This window comes from Lepisosteus platostomus, chromosome 8, assembly GCF_059453375.1.
Source record: "Lepisosteus platostomus isolate fLepPlt1 chromosome 8, fLepPlt1.hap1, whole genome shotgun sequence".
Taxonomy (NCBI): domain Eukaryota; kingdom Metazoa; phylum Chordata; class Actinopteri; order Semionotiformes; family Lepisosteidae; genus Lepisosteus; species Lepisosteus platostomus.
Genome location: NC_142618.1, coordinates 54,105,752 through 54,131,433, shown reverse-complemented (window position 1 = coordinate 54,131,433; position 25,682 = coordinate 54,105,752). Strand labels below are relative to the sequence as shown.

The 25,682-nt window shown below is 35.4% G+C and overlaps 1 protein-coding gene across 3 annotated transcripts in view; it reads right to left on the bottom strand.

Moving 5' to 3' along the window:
- Positions 1-25,682, bottom strand: part of ralylb (RALY RNA binding protein like b) — a 157,850-nt gene that overhangs the window by 80,616 nt on the left and 51,552 nt on the right. For all 3 annotated transcript variants that reach the window (XM_088643955.1, XM_088643953.1, XM_088643954.1), the window contains exon 2: positions 5,860-6,133. In XM_088643955.1, coding sequence (XP_088500081.1) covers positions 5,860-6,115 — 256 coding nt within the window. In that variant the 5' untranslated portion in view covers positions 6,116-6,133. The remainder of the gene's footprint in view (positions 1-5,859; positions 6,134-25,682) is intronic.

The window sequence follows — 25,682 nt, the reverse complement described above, 5'->3', positions numbered from 1 at the left end:
TCTTGCAGGAGACATGGAACACACAGGGAGGATCTCAGAAAACCAATCAAGAATACCAAGCAGATCTGTGTGCATCAGCTAGCTAACTAATAGATCTGTGCATTATCACAGAAATATTTCATAAATTTGTTTCACAAACATTTATATATTTTCAGATTAAGATGAATGATCACCCTTGGATTTAGGTTGGGAGCATTTTAAATAGATTATAGTGAACATCACTTATCAAAACAATAAATGTATTACTCATAACTGAAAAACATGATAATGTTTTTTTGTAGCAGACAATCTATTGCAAAGACATGATATATGAAATTCATCATGCAAATTAATCATTTGTCATCAAGAGCGTTGATCAAAAGAATGTCTAATAGAAAGGCACAGTATGCTATTGAAACGCATATGGCCGACAGGTACTGTGTAAGAGCCGGCTTACCAGAGCGGTGACGTCGCCGCCCTTCCCTGTGATAGCAGGACCACAGCCCCTGGGCTGTGGAGAGATCTCTCTTTGGCTCACCGGGCTGGGTCCCTGTTGAGTGACGCGGGAGTCCCGGGTTCGAGCCCCCAACGGTGGGGGGCCGACCTAATGTGGCAAGGGCGCCCACCTGAACCCTTGTTGCGTTACACTATTATTTTTGGCCATCACTAAAAATAATACAAGCTGTACATTTGTAGCAAATTATTTGCACCGAGTTACAGATGCCATCCCATTCTTGGTGTTACAAATGTTCGATGGGATTCACATCTGGAGAGTAAGGCATCCACAGCATAACTGACATGATCAACTCACAAGAAGACCGTTATAGTACACTCAGGTTGCCATCACTCACTACATACGGAATTCTGTAGAGTAGACACTCCTGGATCTTCTTGATCAATTGCTGTACACAACTATTAGCATGTTGTTCTGCACATCTGTGGCATATTCACCGATATCCATTGGGCTGGTCTGCACAAAACATCGATATATCATGAAAGAGTACTTGACTCCATTTCTGGTGTCTTCACCATACCAAACAAAGGTTTTGTTCTATTGCTAAGTGGAGCATATTGGTTCATTTCTTTGTTGTTAATTCTTGATTCACACCAGCCTTGACATTCAACAGGTTAAATAACCTCATCACCTGTGCATAATCAACTCTCTCACAAATGAGGTAATTTAGTGCATATGCAACAAAGTCATTTTAGTGTATCACAGTTAACCAAAATGTAAAATAAACAAAACAATTCTGACTTTACGCCGATATAATCTATATAAATGTGATGTTGCCATCTGAAGCGTGGCGGAACCCTCTTCCTGGTGGAGTTAAATTGGACACACCTGGTTTAATGGGCTGATTAGCCACCATGGAAATGAAATTCCACAGGTGAAAAATTGTTTCATTTGATTGGCCCTTTGGATAATAGAACATTCCACAGAATCAGCAATTAGGACATAACAGCAGCCAGGTACAGAGGTGCAGAGATACATGACTACATACTGTACATTTAGACAAAACTGATTCAAAGCAAAAAGAATACTCGCATTTGCTTGATTCACTATGGAATGGTGTGCAGATTATTAAAAGTAAAATGATAATGTATAATTTATAATTTGTGCATATTTGTAATTTTGTACCTGTGTTACCAGGAACAGTTGCAAAGAAAAAATATTTTTAGGTACCTCAATACTTGTGTATATATATTTTGTAAATAAATTCAGCAAACTCTTTAGAAAAGCTGCAGATTGGATGAAACAGATCAATGAAAGGAAGACTCTCAAGTGAATGTCCATGTATACTTTTCTACAGTGCAGTGTGAGAATGAACAAACGTTATTCATAAATGCAGAAATGTGGTCACTAATAATTCTGAATAGGTGAAATCATGAAGTTAGAACACCTGGGTATAAAGGTTTAAGCATACTGCATTGGTTTTCCTAATTGTTATTTAAAAATCCAGTATATACTTGTAGTTGAACCTTTTTTGATAAGCTCTTTTTTAGTCCTATAAAACCTTTCTAATTTGAAGCATCAATCTTCAAATGAAATCCAGATGCAATCTGAATTCATACATACTGTATATTGAAGGATGACTGGCAAAATCATGAAACTTTTATTTAGCGGACATAACCTTCAAGGAACAGATGTGGGCTTTGAAATTTGTTTGGTTTACTTTAAGAAAGGAAACATTGTCTATTATATGTCTTCAAGTGTTTTGTACGTAAGCCAAAAAAACTACCAGCACCTACTATTATTATTTAAATCTGAGAAATGAAAGCATGAGTGATTCCAGAAGAAAATGTTTTTATTTATTCTTTGGGCATAAATTGGATTTCTGAGTTTTCTTACTGGATATGCCTCCTAAAATGTATTTTTATTAAACAAACAATTCATTTTTGTGCAGAGGAATTGTGTTATTAGGCACTTCTATTTGGCAATTCCCAGTGAACTGCAGAATTATTTTACATACTTACAGGTTATTGTGTTTATATTGTCACACTTGGTGCCAAAAGACACTGGCAAAGCACCGATTTTTTTTCACATCTGAGTGGTTTGTCCTTCTCTTTCAGATCCCCTCTGGGAAGCTAAATCCAACAGTGGTCTTCTATCAGAGAAGACTACATAGTCCCCTCCTTTCAGTTGCACATCACTCAAAGTCACTATAGCCTCTATTCAACCTGACACTCAACAGGTTCGAGTCAACAGGAACAGGAGGATTCCAGTCAATTATATCATATTATATTGCAATATTAATTAAATTGTCACTTTTACACAGAGATATCAGTGCATTTAACTCAGCTTAATCCTTCCCACCTAGTTTCCAGTCCATATTCTACCTTTCCCCACAAAGAAACACCAGAGCAATGAACTTGTCTCAAGGCTAGTTCTCCATCTTCACCTTCACCTTCAGCACAACTCATCCATCTCATTTATCACCAAGCACTTTATCATTTTGATCATTTGCAATATATCTTGCTTAGCAACCAATACTTTCCCCCATAACTATTTCTACTGGCTGATCCTGTTTGGCCAGGGACAACATTCTTTAAAAAAACCACATCCCTGACAGTAGCTGCCAGTTGAATTTCACACTAATCACACTCCTAGACCTGCTGTCATCTTTTCACTGATGTTAAAACCATCATAATTCTACCCATTTTAGGTGGACTTCTAGCTCTCATCAATAAGGTTAGCATAGCAGTGTTCTCTCCCCAGTGATGCTTAACTCCACCAGGAAATAACACCTCCCATCAGCCCTAGTTCCCCTAGCCCACCGTGATCCTAAAATGCACACTAAAACCCAATTGACCTTGGCAAATGAACCACCCAACAGCCACCTGGCCAGAATCTGTATGCTTATATTTTCTCTATCATTTTACACTTCCTGTCTCACAGGCCCATAGGCTAGCTCACTCCATACTATATAAGCACCTTATAGTACAGCTCTCATACACTATTCCTTATCCTGCCAAAGTCTAGACCCAGATCTGTCTTTTTCTCCCAGCTGCTCTTATAAGCCTCATAATAGCCCAGAGGCAAGACCAATCACACACAGAGCCAATCACACCATCTCCTTTTCTCATACGGAATGTCTCTCCCCTCGAGTACTAATTACTCATTAAAAGCAGCTGTGACTCATTCAGTCACTCAGCTATCCTGATAGTCACCGTTTACCGTTAACACACCCATGTCCCTTTCCAACAGAAAAAGTAGCTTTGGGTCGGTAGAAAACTTACAAGATACAGGAATACCAAGGAATTAAATGTTGGTGAGAAACTAAGATTAAAAAGTACAGAAGCTAAAAGTAGAGAAGTTTTATTCTTATTGATCTAATTTCACAAGCAGTATTATCATGCAAGAAAAATGATATGATAAAAAATGATAGAAATATAAGTCTCTTATTGTCTACAACTCTGTTCGCACATATCCAAACAAACTGATTTTATGTTTCATCAAATGTCTAAACTGAACACTATCTTTAAATAACTTGCCAGTACCTTTCAGCCCAAACACCCCATTCTGATAATGAGAAAGAAAGTCAGTTCAATTCTGCTTTAATGAGGCACATACAATGAGGTCTTTTGGTTTCGATAAACATACTTTTTATTCCCCTTCCCTGGAACACTTCTGCACTGGAGAAGGTAATATCATTTATAGCACTGCCAGACAGTTGTAAAACACATATCTTTTGTTCTAAAAAAATGCAGATTTGCTTTTCTAATCTTTAGGGGTGTGAAATATGTTTGTACATTAATACTGCACATCCTTAAGACCCTGGAGCTGTCCAGATGATCACATTGACTCCAAAGGGTGACCCATGGTTATCAGACCATAACAGACAAATTCCTGATTCTATCTCTAGAGATGCTCGAATTCTATTAAAACCATCTAAATCTCTACATGGTGTTTATAATTCAGCAGAAAAACCTCTGATATCTGGCTTTCTTGTATTAGCCAGTTCAAAAATTGCCAAGCCTCCCCATTCTGTATTCTTTTCCTAGAAGTTCAAAAGCAACAACACTGAGAAATCATTTAAAATAGTAAACTTTGAAGTGTAGAATCAAATATTAGGAACCGTATGCAAAACCAGTCTTAACTTTAAATACTGTTTGAAAATGATAAAATGGAGGCTCCCAAACTTTGTTATCAACTAATATACAACGTTTTAGATACTGTATAATATGTATTCAATATTTTTGTAATGGTTTTATAATTCTACAGTATATAAGGATTTTAACATTAACCTACATTTTTGTTTCAAACTCTGTGATGTGAATTAATTTTATCTGTTGTTCAGTGTTCACATCTTTATTTAAGATTTGGTACAGATACTAGTAAAAAACATATAACCTTCTATAATAAATTGATATAAACAAAAAGTTTGTACATTTATGCAATTTATACTTTGTATTCAAAGTAATGAATACGCAATCTTTCTTGAGACAAAGTTTTTAAAACCAATACATTATATTTTGTAAACATTTAAAAATATATTTTAAGGGAAAATAGAATGTTAATAGTGCATTTCCAGTACATTAATGAGATAACATTTTAATCCCTACACTATAGCCATTACATTGCTTAAGAAGTATTAAATCAGCACTAAACTAATTTTGAATCTAGAAGGTTATCAACAAATATAATGACTTTTGTTCAATTGTTGAAGAAGGAGACATTTGAAAATGAAATTACACTCATCTAATTAAAAAACATTCAGATGTGAATAGAATATAAGATTTGTTCTATTTGCATCCCAAAGATTTATTTTTTTAAATGTGAAGATCAAACTGTATGACTCTAGTCTCATGGTCAGCAACATAACTTAAAGTTTCAAGTATGATCTGTGCAAACACTTCTAACAAATAATGTATTAATATGTGTATTTCTTGGATACCAATAGTGAGTTTATCTCAAAAACATTTTTTTTTCTCATTGTATGAATATAAGACAAAGGATTTCCCAGACAAAGCCTGAACTTACACATATTACGAATATAATACTTTGAGTGTGCAAATGATTTAATTAAGTCATTTTACAGCCAGAAATTGTAGATACTGAGATGTATCTTTATATATAGAAATTAATTTGAAAACAATCTGGTATTATATTCCATTTGTCGTGATCAAGTTTTTGATACTGATTTATTTGTTACATAATATCAGAGCTTAAATAAATCATTTATTCTGTCCCTCTCAAACAAATGCAGATACATCATTTACCTTGGAAATGCAAAATGTACAAGAAAACATCATAATGAGAATCAGGACTCACATTTCCCTTCAGAGCGTGGTGAAAGATTAAAACCAAGACTAAATTAAGATTGTTGATTGTTCTCAGGCACAGAATTTCCAAAAAGACACAGAAGCCTACTTACTTACCAAGTGGCTGACCGGCAATGATCCTTGCATTTTCTCCTGCCACGGCAGCGCGAGCATTTCTCTCGCTCATGTACTGAACAAAAGCGTATCCTTTGTGAACGGAGCAGCCTACTATTTTTCCGTACTTGGCGAAGATAACTTCAATGTCTGCTTTTTTGACAATTGCAGTGTTGAGATTTCCAATGAACACCCTGGAGTTGATGGACCTAGGGTCATTCTTGTTGGTCACATTACTGGTCTGACTCTTTCCAGTCATTCTGTTTCAGACACTTTCCTGGGAAAAACAGAAAAAAGGCAGTAGCTTCTAGAGATTATAACTAAAATACAAATGTGGGTTTGTTAATCATGCTTAGCTATTTTTGAAAACACCTAGAGGTTGAGGTGAAACTGAGATATACAATTATACAATATATACAGTGTTAATTGGAGATTCGTTTTTCAAGAATTTCTTATAAAACTATTTGCTAGTTTTAGGTAACTGGGTGTGTGTGGACAGCTTGCAAAATGAGGTGAAGTTAGATACATTTATATGAATTTATATGAAGATTTTACACTTTATTTTTTATTTCAAGATGAGACAAACATGAACGATGTAGTTCTAGTCAGAATGAAAAGACAGTTGTTTTTACATGATATAAAATATTATTGCATAAAAATGAATTTAACAGAACAAATTCATAAGCTTTTATAGATTCTAGGAGAGAACAATTTGTGTATAGCATCTACTACAACAGATAGTCTTTTGTTTGTTATTTGTGGGTGAATAATATAGGCTTAATTCATCTTTCACTGTGGACTTCCACAGTAGTAGTTTATATCAACCTTACCTTGACCCAATACTGTGTGCCATTTATAATAATGGTTCCAACCAACACAGCTATCTATTTAGTTGTGAGATGGTAAATACAGGTTATTGGGTGCAAACTGTTATTAGAAGACCTCTACAAGCATCCTTTTAGACATAAATACTGTGCCCACAGCATCCACAATATACTGTACATTAAAAGCTGTTGTTACAGTATTTCATCCCATGCTTAATTCATATCTTAAAACAAGCATTTCATTTTCTTTGCACATAAAACATAAAACATATTAGTAGTAGAAGCAATGTACAATTGCATTGTACTATATTTAGGCTGACACTATGCCCCCCCTAGGCAAGTATATTCTGTTTGAATACATACAGATACCACTAAAAACACCTTTAATCTTCAACAGATGATAGTTAACCAACAGCTTTTATTAGTTGCAACTTTTCAACTTTGCAAGATTGTCCAATATTCAATATTACACATAATGGTTTCCTGAGTTACCCACTGTAGCGGCATGGCTTATTAATAATACAGGAATTAAGTTTGCTGCTTCCTTGCCAGTCCCTCTCTCCCTCATCTCAGTGGTGCTGGACACCACCATTCGATTTGGTTCAAATTAAAGGTGTTTTTCTATCTGATAGAGTTTCCTGATAAGGAACAACTCCCAAGGCTGAGATTCTCCAGCCACCCTAATAAATGGTCTCTGGCGCTTTACTGTCTGGGAGATTCCTTGGGAGAGTCACATCCCAGGTTGTTTACAACCCTAATGTCAGAGAGCATGGTTACTCATCCTCCACCTCGATCAGCCAATCAGGAACTGGTAGGGCAGGGTAACCCCACGTGGGTCTCGAATGCCTGCGGAACTTTCAACCAATGAATGACTGTAGTTCCTCCAGATAAAAGAGGCAGCACAGGGCCCAGAAGGGGCTCCTCCAGGACATTCTCAGACTCATCTCAGACAATCACATGACAGCCAGTGTGTCCGAGTGCCAGGACTTTACTTTGTTCTAAGAGTAGAGACCGGAGGTCGCCCACGCATAACCAAAGGATCTGCCCAAGGTTAGCCCAGCAGCAAGCCTCGTGAAGCGCTGGTAACTCAAGCGAATGCTCGCCGGGTATGAACCGGTCTTCTTCCCGTCTAAAGAGTGTTACTTGCTTGGACCCGCAGTCACTTTCCATGTGCACAATCTTTGCTGGTTAAGGCAGGACTAACTAGCCGGTCTTCAGAGAGCCCACTGCCAGCACGCCGCAGCAAGAATCTCTCCCTCCTTCTCCCACACCTCATGCCGGACCAGCACTGCCTGGCACCGGGCCAGAGGACGCTGATTGGACATTGGACAACCTGCCGCTGTTCCTTTGTGTTCTTTGTGAATCCACAGAGATTGGATGAGTATTCAACATTCTGCATTACAGCTCAAGAATTCAATTGTTACCTCAACCCAGTTGATATCAATTTAATTCCTATGAGTGATGTACTTGCCTTTGAGTATCTAGTGTAGAAGTTGTAATCAAAGTTAATTTACGAAACGGTATAAATGAATGGTATATTGAATGTATGTTTCTCTTGGTTTGTAACTCTTCGTTATTGAATATATACCTTTTGTATTCTGCTAACCCTCACTATAAGATCTGTTATGTCTATATGCACATTTTATGTATTGATAAATGTATTGTCGTGTATTAGTATACGTGTGTGCGTTGCCGAGTTATCCCGCAAGGTCGGTTTTCTAATAGCCATCAAAGGATCATTTTGTGACTTACTGCTACAATTAATAATTGTCCCAGTAAATGCAAAAACCCCTACACCACAAAGGGAAATTTCCACTCATGAAAATACTACAAACTTTATAATTGATTTATATTTTTCTTATATTCTACAGTCTGTATGTATTTTAATTAGATTGCATGAAAAGAATAACTATTACACAAAAAATGAAATAAATATATATACAGTATAAAGTGCATGACATCAAGATTTTGGCACAACCGTGTGCTGGAAAGCAACATTGTATAACTTGTGGATAATCTTTAAAGTATTTCACATAAAAAAGAAAGATTGTCTTTGCAGCAAAAGTTATATATTGTATTATATTGCATTGTAGTTTTACAACATACAGCAAAATGCAAAAGACCAGAACTTCATACGTATGTGGGAGTTGACAGGATGATCTAAATAATATATTAAAACCCCTGTGATGACAAAAAATAGGTTTTACAACACTAAAACTGCATTAGGTTTCAGTACAGAGTAATGAGAGACTACTGATATGTTAAAAGAAGTAAGACAAATATTACTTATTGCTAATTTAAAGTGCATAAAATTCCAAAAGGAGAACTGTGTAAGCAGTTTTGCTAATGTCAGTTCAGAATTAACAGTTACATGCTTTGAATACCTTAGAAAGTTACATTCAGAAATGTTAATATTATGTACTATTTTTATCATCTGCAAAGTCTGAGATTTTTTCCAGTGCAAAGTTATAAATGAGTTCAGTTAAATGACTTCTTAGACCTTTCATTTAATATCAAATGTTTACTCTTTATAATAAACAATTTATTATATTTTGATAAAGGAAAAAACATAAACACTACTGACACACTAGGAACTACATATAGTATAAGGACAGAGTGAATTAATCAAGTTAAAATAAAATTTCTGTTAACTAATATGTCACACCAACAGAAGCTTGACAAAGAAAGCAGAGACCAAATCCCATGCTTCTTAATTAGCTCTCATGTATGTGAGTTTACACCATTCAGTCTGGCAATTGCTACTTACTGTACAGTATATTATCACTTATATACATCTATTTTACTGCACTACAAAGCATTATTAAAATCATTTTACAGTTACTGTTGCAGTTACTATATCACTGTACATATATAACATCCAATACATGTACTGGAGAAACTAAATTATATATTTAGTTAAATTTAGCTTTTTTCACAAATAGTATCTACATAGTGTAATATAAATAGTATATTTTCAGTATAGCATCTTCAAGCTTAATGTTTCCCATTTTATGTTTTTGATACGTACATGCAGCGCCATGCAATTATCTAAATTAAACATTATCTGCTAAGTGTTGGACCATGCATAAATTTGGTTTAATTTCTTTTGAATTTGTTTGCTAATCCTCTATACCAGTATCTAGATCATTGATATAAATTAGGAAGCTCGGTGATCCTAATAGAGTGGTCTCTGCGGCACTCCACTAATTACATCACCCCAATTTGAGCTTATGCCCCTTATCTCCATCTTCCGTGTCCTGCCCATTAACCTGTTCTTAATCCAAGTACATGCATTACCTTGAAAGCCTACTGCCTGCAATTTGAGAATTAATCTTTAATGAAGAACCTTATCAAAAGCCTTCTGAACATTTACATACAGTACACTAAATCATATGTTCTGTATCGATGCTGTTAATTTGTACAAGCATCTCTAACAAGATAAGCAAGACCTACAATTTTATAAGATGATATATCTGTAATAATTTTACTTTTTCATTTTTATCTGCTTACCTACAGTACATTTTACTGTTACTTTCTTATTTTCCTATCATCATATTACATTTTCTCTGTGATCTTTACCTAATAATAAATGTATAGAATCTACATTTTATCTTCTAATTTCTTGGACATGTAGCTATTGTGACTAGGCTTACTAGCATCACATATTTGCTCTGTTTTCTAATTATTTGCACTCTTACTGTATGTATTTTAGTCCTTAAAGTGGATAAATTAAAATGTGTCACAGCTGGTTTTTAGGAATTGCTGTAATAATGCATAGTTCATATCTGAGAGAAACAAAGACAGTGACTTCAACTTATTCACTTCACTTTTAGTGGAGACCAAGTGGCATGAAAAATTCCACAAACAGCTCTTTTATATCAGGTTCAATGATATTCCCAAACATATTTAACATATTTGTCCTAACACCATCTGATTCTGGTCCTGCTGATTTTTAAAATTGTAATGTTACTTCCACTATAAGAGATTTATTAGACAAGCTTAAAATAAAAATTGTATTTGGAATCAATAATAATATATTTGTTGTGTGATGTCTTGATTTAATTTTGTGTATCTCTTCCCCTGGACTGACCTTGAACTATTTATAATGAGTATTTCAATATACTTTCACATTCACACCAACAATTCGTTCTTTGAGGTTTGTATTGTAGCACTTTGAGAATTCATTTTAAAAAACAAAACTCTTAATTAGCTGACATTTGTGTCACTACTGTATTTAGTATTATGACTATTTAAATCGTAGACAACTAGTGAATTTCAATATGATTCCACCTCATGACACATAAATAAGAAATATCTTCTGCGGTACTTGGCAGCTTCATGAATAGCCTTTCTACCTACAATAACATGACCTTTTTATTTTTAGAATGACAAGTATGAAACTGCTGAAATAATAATACTGGAGCAGACATTCAATTCCCCACTGAACTAGCCTTTCTCTGCAGGAGTTCTTTTCACCTAAGTACAGCTCATTTCACTATAAAATTGTTTTTTTTTTAATATATATATATAATGCCTGTGTCTGATACTAAACTCTTTGGTTATTGTAGTACACTGGGCAATAATCCAATTAACAAAGAAGCAAATAGAACCATCTTTCACTCAGCTCAAGTCACTCACAATAAAGACCAGCTCCCAGATATTATCCATGTTGCATCAGATCCTTTAATTGCCTAAAAAGACTTGGCTGTCTGTAAAGACAGAAACACACATTTCTTGTGACAAGATTCAATTGTCTTTCCTTTTGGAAGCTAACAGTCATTTATATTCATCTTCTTGTGTAATACAAAAGCTCAGACCTTTCTTGCAGTCTTGCATAATTTGTTGGCTGCTGCTGTTCAGTGCTTTATCAGCATTAAATCCAAACTTGTAGCCAATGCAATTACACAGAAATTGGCCTCTCATCAGAATGCCTCTGTTTTTATCTAGTATCTTTTCTACATTTTCAAACTTTAGGTTCAAAATACATAGAAGCATAGAAAAAGTAACTTATACAGACAAATTATTCTGTGAGGATAATACACAGGAAATGGAATAAAAACAGTTATTTTAAATTAATATTATCATTATTACAGAAACAAAAAAATTAAGTCAGGAAAAATTAAGGTATATTAATTTCACAGGATATAGATTCCCAGATCCTACAGTATGTGGACTATTAGTAAAAGATCCTTTTGAAAAGCACTATACTATTCCAGCTCCCAGTACTCCCTCATACTTTACAACCAGTTTGGCACAAACTGGTTGAAATCCCATAAACTCATGATTACTGATTTTGTCCACTAAATGTATAACCAATGAAAAACTAAGAAAAAAAACATAAGGCTGGCTAAGTACAAATTGAGCTTTATGATTACAAGTTCAAGCCTGGGTCCTGCTACTGATATTTTATAGATATGTTTATCAATTTTATGAAGCTTATAAAGTACCAACATGATAAACTATCACTCTTTTTTAAATCAGGTTTAGTTTTCATAATAATACTGCTAAAGGAAGCAAGCTAGGTCATTGCATAGTACTTTATGTCATGACATGTCCCACAAAAAACTCCCTTGCTGACAATCACACTCCTTGATACGCACAGGAAAACTGCTTCTAGTTGACACCCCTGCTGACTTTATTGCTTGTTTGTGCCATCACTGTTTTACTGATATAGCCTGCTTGCTTAGCCTTGTCTCAGAGCCAAAACCAGAACTGAGAATAGAAATCCTGTCTGTGGTTCTTCTAAACCAATAAAGCCTAAGGTCCATAACTTTAAGAGCTCACTTGTGAATCAATCATTACCAAGTACCAGGTAACTTTCTGGCCAAAATCGAGTTTCTTTATATAAGCCAGTGAAGGTTAACTGGTTCGAGACCCTGTCTCAGAAACACAGTTGTTTGTCTGACCATAATTGATTTTCTAAGCAAAAGCTAAGCTTGTGGACTCAACCCACATGCTTCAACCCCTAGTGTTCCTGTACAGGACGTATGACCAGAAGCCAGCTGTTAAGCTCTCCATTACCAATACACACCTGAATAGACAAGGATCAACATTATAAGCACCGAGACATAAAGGTCAACAGCTTGAATCCCAGGGTTAAGTCTGACTGCCCCAGTGTTATTATTGGCTGCAATTCATCGAAAAATTCCTTGCCCTGCTTCAAGGTGTTGGGTGCCACACTTTGTGTGTAGATTCCTATATGGAATTTAATGATTTTGGTATTTTAAGGTAATTATATTAATTAAAATATATTTATTCCTAACAATGATTAAAAGATACATTGTGTTCTCATTGCATTCTGTAAGGATAATGATTTTCAAAGTTTAGTATACGAAACAATCCCTTAACATTTCAAGAAGGCCTGAGGCATGAAGTTCAGTCAATGTACAGAGAGTACTGCATAAAAATGACACCAGAGTTCAGATTGCCCAAAGAGGAAAAACAAAACTATTGAATGTTATTCAAAACAATCCCTTAGAAATGCAACTTTGAGTTTTGTTATGGAAATAAAACTGAAATAATGTAGAATGCATGCCTTGTATACATATTTTATAACTGGGATTAAATCCTGTAATTTGATTTGAGATTTGATCAGACTGCTTTTAGTTGAATACTATGCATACTGAAATTTCAAATCTAATACAAAAACGATGAAGTCTGTTGTGTAGATACATTTTAAATATTTTTTTTCCTCCCTCTAAATTACAAGGGTTCTAAGCTTGCAACTGGAAGGCTATGGATGTGTTACTGTTGTTATACAATAGCTTTGAACAAGTTACTTCATTCAGATTGTCCTGCTATAATGGTTTTTATGGTAAATGAGTATTTTTTCCCAATTAACCCCCATTTGTAAATGTTTGTTATAATTCTTCTATTTAATTATTTTTAACCTGTGAGTCAAAAAATATTATTTTTTTAATCTCAATGCAAATGTTATGTAGTTTTACATAAACTGGTCTTCTTCAAAGAGTTTGCTAATTCAAAAACAAATTGTGTGCTTCATTATTTGATTGAAGATTTATACTGTTACATTAGGTGCTGCTACAGTATATTAATATATAACTGTAAAGTATGTGAATCATTTGGTTGAGATTTTTAGAAAATAGCTTCAAGCATATTATGTACTATAACTAATAATGAATAATGCTGATTATTTGTGCAACAGAATGTAAGGTAAGAGGTAAGACTGCCTACTACAGTATACCATAGTAAGTTACCCATCCAAATGCAAAATATGCATTTATGCTATTTTACAGTTAAATAAGAGGTGTTAAAGACCTAGGCTCAATGAAACAAAATAACATGTAGACAAGTGAGATAGAGTATTTCTACTAAATATCACAGTCAACTACAGTATACTGTACTATAAAAACAACAATTCGCTTTTTTTACAAAAACGCTACAGTAAAGTGACTGCTAACATTTCAATAATATATGCAAAAGAACGAAATCATACACAGATGACTTTTCGCCCTTAATAATCCACAATAGCATAAAATAAAAGTGATCCATAATAACAACAACATACAAAGAAACTTTATTTGTTGAGAATCTTGTCATTGAGACAAAGAGACATGAAATTATTTAACTCAGTGTTATGGTTGACATCCCTCCCCTAGAGGGCGGCACCATTTTACTCCTGTCAATAGTTCCCTGTGATCGTTTGTATGTGTTCCAGGTGAGCCTTGTTGTGTTTCCCCCTATTTATTCTTAGCTCCTCCAGGGCTCTGGGCTCAACATTAGGGTACGGAAGTCATGAGGCCCACCTAGCACCAGGATACCCTACATCCGTCTCCTGAGGGCATAGGCCTCATCCCCGACACCTCCCATGTTCTGAGCCAGGGTCTGGAGGACCTCACCTCGTTATCCCAGGATCTCCATGTCGGTTTTCTGTTAGTGTTTTCCCCCTTCCCAGGGATTTTAACCTCGTCACGTCGGATTTGGACTCCGTTCTTTGTCTCCCCCGCTCACTGTCTCACGGACCGTCACTATTATTTTGTGCACCAGTAAACCCCTGTGTGTTTTCCCATACCACGCCTCCTGCTCCCTCCAGCTCTTATCGCATCACACAAGGTCTACTACAAAACCCGACACGGACTGCAGACCCTGTCCGTAACACTCAGATTTAACATCCTCCCTGCTTAAGGTGGGAGTTAAGAGCAGGAGTTTTAATGGATTATAACTTTTAATTAGTTTTTCATCTAATCAGAAACCTACAATATATTGAGCTGACAATTTCTCATTCTACTTTTTTGCACCTATTACAGTCAGCAGAGAGTTGTTTTGCCCTTATTAGAAGTCGTCAGTATGACATTATTATGATGTGTGGCTTCTTATGACCAGTGATCATTTTCACCAGAGATGTTAGACTTGTTCATTCTAAGATACATAAATATATTCATGTTATTAGTCAAAGTTAATTATATCATGCTGTGAGCTAGTTAATACCCCTACCTATAATTCATTAAAGACTGCTGCTCTTAACTCCCACCCTAACGAAAGGAATTAATTCTAAGAAACATCTCTTATCTTTTTCTAATCCCTTTTCTTAAATCCTGAGATATCATAAGCTTCAAAACCAGGTTTAAAGAAGCCCCTGTCAGCAGTCAATATAGGACAGCTCTATATATTCCATTACTCTTTTAAGTACTAAATCTTTTTAGTCCTAAACAGAGAAGACTACAAGGAGACCCCATTAAAGTATTCAAAATCCTCAAAGGCAAAATTGAAGTGGATGTTTTCAGAATCAGAATCATCTTGATTCACCAGGTACAGTACATGTACAAGGAAATACTCTGGTGTATTTGTTGCTGGAAATACATTCTACATATACTGTACCATACACAAACAAGACAATTGACATAATTTAGACAGTACACATACAGAGTAACTTGGAATTCTGGTTAAGCAAAAAGACGACCCTAGGAAAGATATATATATATAACCAAAATACCTTGTGGTTCTGGTTTTTACCCAGTAGCATTTCCTGAGCAAAATTTATGAAACAGTGAAACATGAACCCGAGGACCCAAAATATAACTACAGGGAAGTGGATTTAAACACAAGAAGGAGGCAGTTTTTTTTTTACACTGGGAATCTGGAACAAGCTGCCTAGTCATGTTTTTGAAGCTGATACCCTGGCTTCTTTCAAGAAGCAGCTGGATGAAATCATCAGGTAAATTAGCTACTAAATGTAATTGAGCTATTCTGGGACAAATAGCCTTTTGTGATCTGTAGGCACTCTTATGTGCTTAAGAGCAATTTTTAATATAGTTTTGGAAGCCAAAATGGAACATTCCATGTAGTTCTCTTACCATTCCAAAATGAAAGCTTTGAAGTAGGATACTTCCAATGGGCATTTGAGTGCAATGTGCAGTAATACAAGAAGAATAAAATAACCTCATCCTTCTTTCAAACAGCAAACATTAAGGAAGAAAGCATAGTGAGGGTAATCAAATTTCCCATCTACAGTGAACTCCTCTGATCTGACTCCTGCTGATCTTTCCTAAGGGTCTAACAGGATAAGCAGATCTTTAGGGGTCCTTTTCATGCAGCATCTTTAAAAAGGAACATAATCTCTGTTGCTTCCCCATAGTATCTTGTAAAATTCTTACATATAATAAATGTATAGGCCTTTGCTTTAAGCAGAATGGAGAAATGTTCATTAAGATTGAATCCTTTCAAAACTACATCCCAATATTTTCTTCATTTTTATATCTAAAATAAGTGATTTTATTTATCTAATGAGTACCTAATGTCCAAGAATTTGTTGTAACTGTATACATTGTGCTGATCCTCTTCTGTCAGGTGTAATCTGCACAAGTACTGTAAATACAAAAACAGTATACATGCCTCTTACACAACTGTGGCAGACAGATGGAAAAGGAAGAATACTTCCAGAAAGACTCTATTGAAAAATGATAGGATAAAATAAATCCCTGCATTGGCCTATATCTATATAAAATAAAAAACCTGAGGCCCAAAACAAATTAAAGGACAAAACAAACACCTGATAGCATGTGACAGTTCTCCTGAAACTCACACTCCTCAGTGTATTCTGGAGTACCCCTGTGTCTTCATGTATTCACTCAAAATGAGCTCTTTTTTAAGTGTATTGAACTTATAAATTAAAATGAAAATACTTTAATTTTAAATAAATCAGAGTTTTAAATAAGAAGCCAGCACTAAAAAAATCAGTATTAAGAATACAGCCTGAGCCTTGGGCCAGATGCTACAGTAGCTTTTACAACTCCTTTCATTTCTGACAACTGTTTAAATGATCACATCAAGTACTAAACCATTTAGTCTATACAGTACTAAAAAGGTTTATAGGGGGAGTGTTTGACACAGTGTCATTCCCTCCTGTTTTTGTACATCACTAATCTGTGTTAAAGGCTTGCTATACAGTATATACAGTATTGGGTGTGCATGTAGTGAATTAAAATTGTAAATATCTAATTTATTTTTCAAAGTTATGCAAAAAATCCTGTAGTAAAATCTGTTATGAAACACCTTAGCTTTCATAATATTAAATCAAAACTTTAACACAGCTGTCAACAACACATTGTTTTGCAAATACAGCATATCAGGTTTGAAAGATATGACTGTCAGTAGGGATGAAGTTTTCAATTAATGTAGATTAAAGTCTAAAATCTTTAGCTACGTGTCAGACAGGAGAAAAACATCTGAGACAGATGCAATATCACCACTCAGAGATAATGCTATGTCTCAATCACACAGCATTACTGTCACAATGTTTAAGGCAGCTACACCAATTCAAAAACAAACATGCATGAAGATTTCTATGCATTTGAAATGAACTTTTGAATTATTAATGAAACAGACAAAACTAATATTTACAGTGATGTACATGTTCAGTCTTTTACATAAATCACCCATCTATTCATTTTTTAATCGTTTCATGAAATTCAGGGCATGGGGGAGCCACAGCCTATCCCAGCAAGCAAGACGAGATACATTCTGGACCGGACACCAGTTCATCGCAGGGCACACACACTCACACCAGGGCCAATTTTCCCAGAGGCTAATTGAGCTAGCAGCATGTCTTTGGTTAGTGAGAGGAAACTGCAGTATCCATAGAAAAACCCACACAGACACAGGAAACATACAGTGTATAATAGATAGCACCCCAGGTCATGGATCAAACCCAGGGCCCCAGTGTTGAGAGGCAGTAATGCCCACCACTGTGCCACCATGCCGCCCTTAACATAAACCGCCGAGGTCAAATAATACACATCTTATATACTGGTGATTCTAACATTTGACTTTTTTTTTCCTTTTTTTATATCTCCCTGGACATGTTTTGGTAATATAAGGAGACATAAAGCAATATTAGCGAATGCAGAAGTATTCAAGCAGGAAAAAAATAGCAGCCATTACAACCAATCACGTACTTGAAATGTTGTGGGCCTTAAATATTTCTTCTCAAACTATTTCCTACTTTTTTTTCAGAACAATTAGGTCTATATACAGTAGCAATATAATAATGAAATATTAAAGTAAATAATGCAAAAACATACAGTATATAACCATAAATTAGAATACATTTGTATTTTTGTGCTTCATTTATAAAACTGATAACTGCACAAGGTGTTATACAACAAAATAAGAGGAAATGTTTTCCAATGTTTTATTAAATAATTGTTTTCAGAAGTATTGTTGCCTTTTCACTGAATTTTCTCATCTGTCTGCTTATTTTAACCTTTAAATTTTCATAATATCGTATACATTTCTGAAGAGATGTCTGTAATTTATACTCATGAATTAGGTTGACTCTGACCCATATTATCTAACCTGTCAATTGCTCGGTCCTCACACCACTATCCCCCACTTGCGAGGCTTGACTCATGCCAACAATGCTCAGTGTAAGGAATGCCAGTTCACTCTCTTTCAAGGTAACTGCTGACAGGTGTCAGTGTTTATTTGTCTCATTTAAGCACATATTGCTGCACATATTGTTCGCAAGACAGATCCAAGAAGAAGGTGCATTCTCTATATTGACTTCTTTTTTTCTTTCTTTGTCCATGACAAGTTCCAGAGCAGGCTCAATAAGTCTTCAAGGATTATTTTGTTATTTTTCTCCTTTTCTGTTGCACAGGGATCATATTCCGCAGGACCATTACCCTTCACATCTGGTATAAACCCTGGTTTTGCAGTTTCTCTATTTTCAATGACTTCCTAAATCTTGCCAAGTCAAATTTGATATTTCTCCTATTTGCACAAACATTTTAGTTATCGTTTAATCCACATTTGTGGAACAAAATCAACTATTCAGCACCTGTGCGGCACATTAGGAGCAAACATGCAGACACTCGCTGCACCTTACATCTCGTGGATCGGTCTCTGTAGCAAGGGCATAGACAGATTAACAAATAATTAACATCTAAATTCCACATCTCAATCTCTACTCTTCTGTACTTTCTTCTTCTTACTTTTTGACAATGTCTTAGTTGAAGATCCAATAGAGATCTTGTGAATGACCTTCCTTCAAGTTCAGATGTTAACATTTCTTCAAGAATAGTAAGACACATACTGTATTAGTACAACATAGTTTCAGTGGGCATGCTGCTGCTTAGAAGGCTTTGTTATGAAGATGAAAGAAAGCAAAAAAGGAAAATCACATTTCTGAGCATGTATGCACCCTTCGAGACCATTTGAGGTGCTCAGGCTACCTCCTGTAAATGTTAAGACATACCTTAGACTGCTGTCTCAAAGACCTTGAAATTTAACTTAAATCATATACTGATGAGGATATCAGTTGAAAAATCCTTTGAAAATATTAAATTGAGGACTGGTATAACCTACAACATCTACTGTAGGTTCTATGTTTTAGTCCACTGAGACTCTACTTGAAAAAACATGATGGACAATAAAAGAAACAGATTTGTCAGGTTAGTCCTACAGGCATCAATCCTAAACCGATGTAACCCAAATGGCAGGTGATGATCGGGTGCTTTCACCCAATCTGAAAACTGTCAAAAGCATCACATTAGATCTGCAAATATGTAGAAAAGAAATGGAGAAAGGAATCAGTGCATATAATGATTTTATGAGCCAAGACAGGATCTTATCTGTTAAATTAAACCACACAGTTCAATTTTAATCAAGTCGAAGATATATTTTTCTCTTCCACCTTTATGATTGTTGTTATTTTTATTAATAATTACATTATTGTTATTATTACATTATTATTGTTTTCTTTCATTGTTGACCCAGCTAAGATCTTTCTTTCACAGTACTATACATATTGTAAGTCTGTATCAGCAAATCAGTGGGTTTGCTGCTCAGAGGAAAATGACACCTTAGTTTCTGTATTTAACTAATAAGTAGAACTTTTTGTTAATTTTTTTTATTAGATTGCTGATGGTCAAAATGCACAAAAAATAATAATAAAGAATCTTCAATATTTGTTACTCTGATAGCAGTTACATCCAAATATATTATTTAACAAAGAGGTATTCATATCGTTCTGCTTTGTTTTCTTTTGTCATTTGGCTAATAATTTAGCATTAAAGCTAAATTGCATACCAGCTGGTAGAGATGGAAAGGATAAGGGTTAATGGAAGTACAGCTAATGCTAATTATTATTTGAACCTCAGCAATCATGTTTCTTTTCTCTTTTGTAAAGAAAATATCCTTTTTTCTTTTCTTGCTGCAGCCATAAATTACTAAACTAATTATCTAGCAGCAGACATAGCTGAATCATTCAAAGACAGTAATTAGCAATCAGACATAATGAATACTGCTACCATTTCTTGTCATTCTGCATTTAGCCGTGTGCAGCCTAAAGGAACTCAATCATTTCCCAAGCTCCTTTGAGGGCATTGCTGCTACATTGAGTGCATCAGCCCATTTTATTACTCCCAGTAGTCTTATTTCTCACTGGACTCCTGCTCTCTATAGGTCTACCTGCAAAATATCCTAAATTCCATGGCCATTTAAAAAAAAAAATCCTTTGCAAGACAGCATAACAGTATTTTCCATTCTATGCTCTGCTGCTGACCAGTAAGACGTTTCTGTATGCATGCTTTGCATCAACCAAATACTATTGTTCTTTTCTACACTCAGAGATATTATCTTTCTTTTGGCTTCTCTGTGAGAAAAGGAAAAATGGGCATTAAATGTCTGTTGCACTGGTAACTGTGATTCTGCTGACATCTTTCAGTGCTTGTCTATGAAATATTAAAGGTAACCGAATATTGCAGTGCTGTTATTTCAGTACTGAAATGCACTATGACTCTCTGCCAGAAATGTAGTCATCACTAACCTGAATATAATTCTTCAAACATTTTTCCTGGACTTAAGTCCAGTAATTTTTGAAGGATACAGGAAGATTTAGTAAAAAAGAAACTTATTGTGGTTTTGAACTTTTTAAATTTTGTAAAAATGTTAAAGACACATTTTCACAAAGTTAGGTTATGCAGTTTTTTTTTTGCTAAATGTTCTATATGGAATTTTATGTATTTAATTTTCTGTAATACATAAACATTGGTACAGTAGGACAACAATTAGGGACTGTGATCATAATATGGCATGCTTTGAATTATACTTTGAAAAAAGACTATGAATGAAAGGGTGCTTAAGAAGAATAGGACATGACAGACATTCTATTTGAAACAAAGAATAAAACATAAAAAATAAAAAGAATATAAGGAGAAATAACAGACTTTCTTTAGCACTGAAAACAATATGCACTTAATGATGAGGAACATCATACAAGCACAGGTTAAAAAGAATATCAGATAGGAATATTGGAATACATGTGAAATTCATAAAAAGATGCATGAGAGAATTAGTTTGTTTTTAGTATTAGGCACTAAACATGATCAGCAACACACATTTCTTTGCCAACACAAAAATTAACCTAACCACAAGCTCTTAACAGGCTTACCATGAGACTGCCCTTAACCAGGTCTGATCTGACTACAAATTAACTCCACTTCCCTAGTGTGCTAGACCTATTGCTATGCTATGCTGGACCTACCACTATTAAAGCAAGGACCATTAATAATAATAATAATAATAATAATTGCTTACACTTATATAGCGCTTTTCTGGACACTCCACTCAAAGCGCTTTACAGGAAATGGGGACTCCCTTCCACCACCACCAATGTGCAGCATCCACCACCAATGTGCGCCAGAACGCTCACCACACATCAGCGATCAGTGGGGAGGAGAGCAGAGTAATTAAGCAGAGTAATTAAGCCAATTTATAGAGGGGGATTGTTAGGAGGCCATGATTGATAAAGACCGATTGGGAAATTTGGCCAGGATGCCGGGGTACACCCCTACTCTTTTCGAGAAACACCCTGGGATTTTTAATGACCACAGAGAGTCAGGACCTCGGTTTTACGTCTCATCCAAAGAACGGTGCCTGTTTACAGTATAGTGTCCCCGTCACACTGGGGCATTAGGACCCACATGAGCCGCAGGGTGAGCACCCCCTGCTGGCCCCACTAACACCTCTTCCAGCAGCAACCTTAGTTTTTCCCAGGAGATCTCCCATCCAGGTACTGACCAGGCTCACACCTGCTTAGCTTCAGTGGGTTGCCAGTTGTGAGTTGCAGGGTGATATGGCTGCTGGCTGTGACTCAAGAACAGCTTCTATCCCACTGCAGTACGCCTCCTCAACAGCTAACTACAGTGCCTAAATACACATCTGCACTATGCATGTTTTGTATGGCCTACCATGTTTTTTGGTCTCAATACTACATTTTAATTTTTCCACAACATATTTATTTTTCCTGTTGTCTACATTGTGTGGTGTTGTCTGTTGTACTATGTACTGTATCTGTCGAGAGATCAGCGCAATTCAGAATTTCAATGTACGTGTACATTGTCCAGTCCAGAGAAGAGCAGTCAGGTCCACTCCTAAACTCAAAGGACTATCCTACATGGTCAAGCAAAGATAATTAAAACTCTTTTGTTCACAAAATAAATGAGGTATCCATATCAAATCCTTCACAATGACCCTGAAGGGACCACTAGAGGCACTGCTTCATTACACTAACTATGCCTGCTAGGACAATGGAGTTCCATGAAAAATGCATAATCCTGAATAGGCAGCACTGTAGAGTGGTGTTTCGGGCTCTGGACTCGTAACTGGAAGGATGTGGAGAACAGCTACTGCACCCTTGAGGTGCATCACTTATATTAAATAAAGTCCCCACCTTTTGAAATAGGTACAATATACTGTATGTTGCAGTCAACATACAGTAGGTGCCCAAATAATAATGGCATGACCTAACTTGGCTGCTTGTATTTTGTATTTCCATTAATATAGAATATATAAACTTCCACGAGGATAGGGTTTTCTGGTGAGAGCTGATTCTGTCAAAATTCATAATGATCTGCCACACTAACTCATGACAAAATCTATACATACAAAAGTGGTTTGTTATCCTTCCTTTAAAAACTGCAACGCACAATATCGTCTCACACAAACATTTGTATCAGTCATGCTTTTACATTACAACTTTTATTTGTAAAAATATCACTAAATGTATAAAATATATTTGTTAAAATAATGTAATTTAAAAGCAAGTGTAACAGTCACTATTCAATGATTCTGATAAAATAGTAATTTAGGATGTTAAGCAACTAAAGAAGAAAACAGGATAAGCTTCAAGTAAGAGAATAAATAACTGGAAAATGCAGATAAAGTACTACTATTTACCCATTGTGCCGATGCTTGAATGTGAAATTCCTGATAAATGTAATTAATTTATGCTACTCTTCACTGCAGTCTTATTTTTTTTATCCATGCCAACAATATTTTAGAAAAAAGCATCACGTCTTTATGTATTAATAGAAAAAAAGTGTCAGTAAATAAATGATCCTTGGCCTAATAAGCAGACTTCCCAGACAAATCACTTCCCTTCCGATTTTGGCTGCCTCCTCTCTGCTCTGCACAACAATGTCATGTTCTTGAGACTTGTTGTGAATGTTAAGTCATTGAAACTTGCTTTAAATCAAATGTACTATATCTTGGTAAAGTTTTGTGGAAGCTGAAGCACATGAAATGAAATCTTTCAAGATATTTCTTGATTAAAAGCACAAACATGCTTAATATTAATTGCTACAATGTGTCAGAATTGAAAATTAAACCAGCATAATCAAATTAAAATGAAGCTATATGTCTTGGATCACATACAGTATGAAAAGAAGAAGGCAATTTCAAAGGCAACACAATAAATATCAGTTCTAAAGAAATTACTTAGATTTCTCTAAAGAAAACTGCATGTATTGGAGACAATCCTTTAAAATGACCTGGATCACTGTAGCTATTCTACATTTGGTGTTGTTACATAGTGTACAAATGGCAAAGTGTTTACATAGAATCACACTTTTTCTTTCCCTGTAATCAACAAATCCACCCAAATAACAAAGGACCTACATATATCCTCCCATTTCAGAAACTGAAAAAATGAAATGAAGGTAAATGCTACCTGTACACTTGGCTGGTAATGGGATCTCCACGAAACAAATTATATTTTAAGGAAAAAAACAATTAAAAGACAACTTGTGGTAAGTTGGCAGTGGAGACCTTTTCTACCCACACGAACAGTAAAAAGCTCCACGATTGTATTTCCTTGAATGTAAGGATATATAAATTAGTTAACAGCATATAATTTAAATCAATGGATGTTAACTCATTTAGAAGACTGGCACTCTCTGCATTACACAACATTCAATATATACAGATTCCTAATAACTGTTTTTTGTAATTATACCATAAAATAGATAATTCATATAAATTACGAAGAGGAGTGGTCCTAGTACAGATCTCTGAGGTACTCCACTACTTCCATTTTAAATATTCTCCCCACATCAATACTGTTTTCTATTCATTAACCATATTACATTCATTCCCCTTAATGCCTACTGCCTGTAACTTGATCCATCTTCTAGATGATGTCCTAGTTTAGTTTTAATTACTGTTTCAATAGCACGACATGCAACACAAGTCAGACTTATTAGTCTGTAATTACTGGGTTCAGTTCTGTCATCCTTTTCAGGGATGGGGACCACATTAGCTATTCTCCAGTCGGTGGACCACCGCCCCCGTCTTGAGCAACTGTTCAGACAGGCTCCTGAATACTGCACACTGAAGCAGACCAAAAATATGGAAGACTTTACAAATCTACTAATCTTCTGTGTAGCATTCTAATTTTAGCTGTCAACAGTAATATAGTAATACATGAACCATTGCTGCAAGTAACCTAGAATTGTATCAAAAACTGGGAACAGAACACACTTCATTATACAACGGGTTGTGGAAATAAAGAACAAGATGCCCAGCTATTTAAAGCTGATATTCTGGTGTCATTCAAAGAACAGATGGATGAGACTCATGATTAACTACTGAAAAACCAAATGAGCCTGGTGGCTTGAATACCGTCCTCTTGTTCTTATGTTCAAAACACTACTACACATAAAAAATGACTGAGACAGATGTACATTGCAAATTGCTTAATCTTATTTTCTTTACCAAGTACAGAAGAATTGAAGAGCATGACTAGGGGGTACTTGGGGGGAAAAAATAAACATTTTTAACGTGCTTGATTCAATTTCAGTTTGTGCCATTTCATTTTGCAAAAGTGCACCCGAAACCTTTTGTGCAGAAAAGTGCTGCTTGCAGGACAAGTATATACAGTATATAAATAAACTCTCAAAATAGTCTCAATTAATCTGAAATCTGGTCACAATCTATAGGTTTATAGTCTTTTGTCTCAACGTGTATCAAGAAAATCTCTTGTCCAAGTACTTAGCAACTAGTCTTATTTCCAATTTGATTTTTCTTACAAAATGTCTAGAACACAGCCAGGCAGTGGCAGATCAAATGCAATCTCATCTGCATTTAATGAACTCTTTATACCTTTACAGCCGTGGTTTAGATGCAAAACATACTGTAGCACTGAAACAAGCATTCTTAAGATAGTTAATGATTTGCTGGTGTTTTTTGACACTAGGTCACTTC